We start from the raw sequence: 6,888 nt of genomic DNA on the forward strand, positions 1-6,888 counted from the left end.
CCACTCATGGTTTGGTGTGTTTTGTTTTGGTTTGGTTTTGTTTTTAAGAGTTCTGGGGAAATCACCTGGAAAAACTCTGTTAACCAGCAGTGAAGAAAGAGCTGATCCTGTCACTGGAAGTTCAGAAAATTTGGTGTCATCCTCAGAGCTGATTTCCCAGGTACCCGGTGATGTCTTAGATTCCCACGAGAATGAGAAACTGAGCCCTACAAGTAATACCTCATACAATTTAGAAAAAAACTCCAGTCTGGTCCCTCCAGGGATGGAGTACTGCGTTTTACTCTTCTGTTGTTGCATTTGTGGTTTTGAGTCAACCAGCAAAGAAAATCTTTTGGATCATATGAAAGAGCATGAGGGTGAAATTGTAAACATCATCCTAAGTAAGGACCATAACACGACTCTAAACACCAATTAGCCAGACTGATTACTTGAAGAGGATTTCCTTAAACCACAGTTTCACCATTGTGCTGTCAAATAACTAACTTACTAGACACAAGAAATAGTAGGTGTGACTTTTGAGGAAATGACAGATGTGACTTTGAAACCAACTTGTCATGTAACAAAATGAATTCCAAATGGAGAAGCAGTAATGGAATTTAAATATTTTGAGTAAAAGGAAATGGGTTGAAGAGGAAGTAAATATGTACCTTCTGTATTAACCCTCTGTTACTGCTTGTTAGTGTTGAGTATGTTTATTATTAAAAGCTTACTATCCTTTAGAAATGCAAGCAGCAAGAGTTAAGAAAGGGCTTTTCAGGAACTGTTATAAAAGTGTCAATCTTAAGCTAAGCTTAGTTCCCTTCATGCTCACTTTTGCCATACCAACACTAGAACAGATAGGTCTTCTGGCAGCTCCTGGAAGGGCCTTTTGGGTGTCACCAACAGAATCAACAAGGAAATAGGTAGAGGGGTTTGAAGTGATCTTCTTAAGTCTTTCCCTAACTTGACAGAAATTTTTTAATACTAAATGTCAATATATGTTCCTCTGTTCCCTAAAATAGAGATCTCTAAATCAAATCCAGAATGTAGACATTCAAGAAGTAAACAGTAGCCTTAAATTTACAGTGAAATTGTGAGCAGAGGAAGAAATAGGTGCATTCCCACCAGACTGAAACCAGATCTGAAGCTCACAGAAATTTTGAGCACAGTGTACTTCTCAAAGGCTCTTTTCAGTGTTTGAAAGAACACAACACATTTCTCCATAGTTACATGGACCTTCTAATTCTTCCTGCTGTGAGACACGCACACACCATACCCCCACCACCCCACCCCCTGCTTATCGTCTCAGAGGCTCTTAAAGCAACAAACTACAGAAATTTGTATTTGATCATCAGGCTTTGGAAATAGTTTGAACTGTAAGATAAAAAATCCAATGTATGATAAGGGATGAAATTCAAAAGCCTCTTAAAATTAGTACTGCTTTTGAGATTTTCCTTCCTGGAGTTTACTAGTTATATTTAGCAGAAGAGAAATAACCAGAAGTAACTAAAATATAATAAAAGTTCAGGTTGTTTATACAAATCTTAATAAGCAAATAGTATTTGGCAAGATTAGAATTTCTGTCTAAAAAATTCCACTGATAGAAGGTGGTAGGACATATGGAAACCAACTAAAAGTGCTTTTACATTCAGACTTCCCTTCAAATACCTGTAATCTTATTAATTATACATTTTATAACTATTTCAAAAGGTGTTTTTGTTGTTCTGATCACTTATTTATGCATTGCTTTGTTAAAGTAAGTTTTGCCCACAAGTCAAAAGGCTGATGTACCATTCACTGCACCTTTTTCACGGTGCTGTTTCTGAATATCTGAACATTTTTGAATATTGACTTCTAACATCTAGAGTTGAGGCTGGGACCCTGATAAATTTAGCACGTCAAAAGCAGTTTCATGAAGAGAATATTGGGTAGACATGTTTTAAGAAAGCATTTTGTTCCCAAAGTCCAGGTATAAATTAAATGAAGTATTTCAAAGATAGCACTACAAACTATGTAGGCGAGGCCAGGCATCTTGAAACATTTTCTGATTTTTTAGAAAATTTGTATCGTTTTGATAATGATATTTAAGCAGATTACTATAACTTTGCAGCTGTTTTGATTTAGGTAGTTTAACTTATTTGTAAAAGTTAATCCATTTCTGATATATTGTCTTTAAAAAGATAAAATAAATTTATACATACTAAAGTATATTCCCCAAGTCCACTATATGTGCATTGAAAGAAATCTTTACATTTAACTTTAAATTCAAATAAAATACTTAAATAGTTCCATTTTTATCCCTCCTTTTGTTGGCACCTACATTGTACATCAGTTTTTCATTGCCGGTAAATATGATTCATTGTTTCCTTATAAAAATCTGTTACTCTGAAAAGCAACAACCTTGGCTTTTAATTCTCCTTGGCTTCAATTTTATGTAATCATTTGGAAAATACTGATAATCAAAAATTTCAACAGTGTGACATTTTAAATTACCTTTCTTAATTTCTTTAGACCATTTCCATTTATTGTTATTTAAATTTTCCATTCGGAATCATGAATTTAAAATTCTCCTACCCAACGGCGAAAAAATAACCCAGAAGTTCAAAGTTTAATCTGATTCTGGCTTTAGTGCTTTAGTGTATCCTTAAAATGTTCTCCTGGGCAATAGGAGGAATCATGTACCAAGGACATTCTGTATTTTCCCATTACATTTTGTGGCAAGCCTTAAAGCAGTGTCTCTACCAAGAACAATTGATTTTTTAAAAGTAATAATGAAGATTAAATATGCAATTGTAATTATAGAAGAGATTAGTTATTAAAATAATTAGTAGGAATTCTCTTTATAGGAGTTACACTTTATTAGTTGCTACTAGACCCTTTCTCACAGAAAGCTCATACTATTTGTTTTCTGCTCTGAACACTTTCACTTCTAAGATTTGATAGTGAAAATAGTTTTTAAAAGAAAGTTACTGAATTCTGCAAAGGTAAGAATGAGAAGATGATGCATCCTGATTGTTATAAATAATACTTTTTAGGGCTCATCATTTTCTCCCTTTCTCTTAACAATCCAGAATATGATTGGTGACCCCAGTGTTCCAACCGTTCCATGCTTATATTCCATTTGATCAGTAGACTAAGAACTGTGGCTAGAGAGTGCAGTGTAGTGACACTGGCTGAAGCCTTTGTGACATATCTTTCATTCTATTCAGGGTAACTGTTGGTAGCTTTGTAATTATTTTGTCAGTTTTGTTCTCACAAAGCAAATGGTGAGCATCTATGTTTACACTGTATCTTCCTGTAGTGTACTTGGCTTGACAAAGACAAGCAGGCTTCTCTATTGAGACATATATTTTTAGTTTTCATAGATACTTATTTAATCATTTTTTGTACAGCAAGGTGCTCTAAGTAATATTCTATAAAATATATTTAATAGAAATTTGAGTTTGATATTCATGGACATGAATACATGTATTTTTTTAAGAAATAAGTATTGTGTAACACTATGGCATTGCTTCTATAGCCAAAGTATAAAAATTTCTGCAACACTGACATGTAAAGACTACAGTTAATTCTGACACTGTATGTTATTAAAATAGGATAATTTGCATTTTGTAAAATTATCCTGCACATCAAGCTGCATGCCTTAAAGCCGAAACCCTAGAATTGTGTTCATGATAGAACAGTTTATCTGTTCAGACACTGAAGCAAGGTTTATAGCACTTCTTTAACTACCTTTGGAAATACTGTACAATGTTAGAATAATTTATTTTGCTTTACAGGAGTTTGTCATGTATTGACTTTAATATTGTATTTTGGTAATAAATTTTTTGTTAAAAACACTTGCCTCTAAGTTTTATTAACAATAGGTTTTGTCCATTCTTACCTTGGAAATGCTGATTCAATGACTTAGAAAGTTGTATTTAAATAATTAAAAGCTTCTCAAGGATCAAACGAAGGCTTGCAGTTACCCTCTGGTAACTCGTTAAACTATTGCCAACTGGTATTAGACTATGTTATACAAAGATAATTGAAGGGGCACTTAGTTTTTTAAACTGTTTCAAAGACTCAGTCTAAGTTCGAAACCTTTTCCTTGCTAAACAGTTCTTCATTTTATCTTCCAAATCACATGCTTATATTATATGGCTTTCAATTCTGATGTAATCAAAGTGCTAAGACTAGCTGTGCTACTGATAATTAGCATTCTTTACTGCATGCCAAAAGATTTACAGTAATGACCTCATACCTTTGATCATGTTGAGAGTTTATATCAAATATCACTTCAAGCTGAGGTGGCTAGGATTCTAAGGCACAAATTCACAACCAGTGATACACTCAGACAATATTAGCTTCACTTGCCAATTCAAAAAACCTGACGTCAAAAGATATTTCTTCCCAACTGCTGTAATCCCTTGTCCTGTGCTCCCCTGTGGCAACATAATCATACCCCTCATCTGTCAAGAACCAAATCTCGGCACTGCCATTAAACTCCAAATTAGTTGTAGAAATACCAGCCTTAAAAGTCTAGAACATGTGGTCCAATTTGGTACCCATAGCCATGTGACTATTGAGCACTAAAGAAATACAACTAATATGCTGTATGGGTAAAATACATGATATTTACAAAGATTTAATACAAAAAGAAATTAAAGTATCTCAATAGTTTTTATATTGATTACATGTTCAAATGACATTTTGGATATATTGGGTTAAATAAAACATTAAAGTTTACATGTTTTCATTTTTTAATGTGACTATACTAGACATTTTTAATTACATAAATTTCTTTTGGATAGTGCTGGATAGAAGAGATTAGCTCACTTCAAATCCAGCCTGCCACCTGGTTTTATAAATTTTTATTAGAACACAGCCATGCTCATTTGTTTATGTCCCATATTTGGTTATTTTCAAGGTTCAAGAGCAGTATTGAGTGACCGAGACTGTATGATCTACAGAGTCCAAATTATTTTGTGACAAAGTTTGCTGACCACCGAGCTATAGAATAATGGTATAATCTGTGCTTTACCAGAAGGAACTTTTCATAAAGAAAGCTTTTTGTAGCAGTATTTTATAACTAAATTACATTGTTTATTCTGTAATTTTTATCATCTACCTGTTTTCTACAACTTACCCATATTTTATGACTTTAATATAACTCAGTATTTCATCTCTGCTATTAAAAACCAATTTATTTACAATAAAGTGCATAATTAAATACTATATTAAACAATGCTGTTATGAAAAGTATTGTTTTCCTCCCAGCAGCCTTAGAGTGTCCATGTTAGCCCTGTCTTTGTCACTCTTTCAGTGCTGTGGGTACTGCATTAGGTCATACCATCTGTGTGTATATTGTGACCATGATGCAAGATGACCACAGTAACTTATCCACTTATTTGGGGTGAATTGACTTGAATCATACAGGGTATAAAGAAAAGAATCTTAGATACACTCTTTATAAAAATGAATAGCATATATGACTAAAGCCAAATTCATGGGTGGAGAGGGGGTTGTAGTTGGCTTTGAAGTAAAGCTGTTGATTAAAAGAGCTAATAAAAAGTCACAGTACTTTCCTACATAGATTTCTTCCAAATCAATCAGTAAAGATATAAAATGAGAACATACTTGGCCTTGTAAATTCTTAGCGATGTCTCTCTTTTTAATTGCTGCCATATGATAGGCTTGCTTAGGTAATGTGTTTTGGTGTATATCTCAGAATCCAAATGAGGATAAGATGCTTAAGCTATCTCCAGAATCCTACATAGGTAGAAAAAGCCAGTTTGCCTACTGTGTTAGGGTATTATGGACCTCATTTTTCTGGCAGTACATAATAAATCTACTGTATCTAGTTTTATTATTTGAACCATGAAATGTCTGTAAAATTATGCCAGCTTCATTTTTTATTAATTTGCTTTTTTCTAGTAACAATCACTATTTAAATTGTTTGCCTTACAAAAGATGATAGTAGATCTTTTAATTTAAAAACCTTAATTTTAGCCATCTAATCTAAATACTTTCTTCTTCTTTTATTTTTTTTGGTACCAGGGATTGATCTTGGGACTTTGCACTTGAGAGGCAGGCAGCAGAACCACTGAGCTAAATCCCCGGCCCCATCTAATATAATTTCTTATTTCCATATGACAAAATTGTTGTGTTAGTCTCTTGGTTCCTAATTTAACCATATTTACACTGATTCTGATACTGAATCCAGATAGTGAAGGTGCCATTCTGTTACAGTTCACCAACTGATTATCAGATGGGTACCTCTGTGGTAATGCTGAGGTACATAAAGCCTTTGGGTTTTTTGGGGGGGGGTGCGGGGGGTTCCCATTAAGTTTATTGGTACATTTTAGGTATAAAATAGTTACATTCAATGAAGCCTTTGTCTTGAAAGAACTCTACACATTAGGTAGATGAAATTTTTTTTTTAAACAAACCATAAAATAATGAATTCCTTGGCCATGAGCTCAGACTCAACTATTTCATCTGATTTCTCAGCTTTGTACTTTATTAAAAGGAAAAATAAAAAATATTTACAATTGTGTCATTCCACTGGTATCAGTAATAATCTTATATGGTTTGTAAAATTAGAGATAGAACCAGAACTGGTGGTGCACTCCTATAATCTCAGCTGCCTGGGAAGCTGAGGCAGGAGGCACAGAAGTTTTAGGCCAGCATGGACGACTTAGTAAGACCCTGTCTCAAAAAAGAGTTAAGGATGTAACTCAGTTGTAGAGCACCCCTGGATTCGATCCCCAATACTTCAGTAAGATTAGAAATATGTCTAGGGTGTAACTCAGTAGAGTACCTGGCTAGCAGGCATAAGTACCTGGGTTCAAGCCTCAACACCAAAAATAAATTAAGTTAATAATAAAATATCTTAAATGTGTACACATAAGAAAATGGTGACCTGAA

The 6,888-nt window shown here is 33.8% G+C and overlaps 1 protein-coding gene across 2 annotated transcripts in view; it reads left to right on the forward strand.

Annotated features, from left to right (window-relative positions):
* Window positions 1-3,818, forward strand: part of Znf507 (zinc finger protein 507) — a 33,223-nt gene extending 29,405 nt beyond the window's left edge. For both annotated transcript variants that reach the window (XM_004858792.4, XM_004858793.4), the window contains one exon: window positions 49-3,818. In XM_004858792.4, the coding sequence (XP_004858849.3) occupies window positions 49-415 (367 nt within the window). In that variant the 3' untranslated portion in view covers window positions 416-3,818. The remainder of the gene's footprint in view (window positions 1-48) is intronic.
* The last annotated feature ends 3,070 nt before the right edge of the window (window positions 3,819-6,888 follow it).

Source organism: Heterocephalus glaber, unplaced genomic scaffold (genome assembly GCF_053883595.1).
Source record: "Heterocephalus glaber isolate CG9 unplaced genomic scaffold, H.glaber_assembly_v1.0 deba00001561, whole genome shotgun sequence".
Classification (NCBI taxonomy): domain Eukaryota; kingdom Metazoa; phylum Chordata; class Mammalia; order Rodentia; family Bathyergidae; genus Heterocephalus; species Heterocephalus glaber.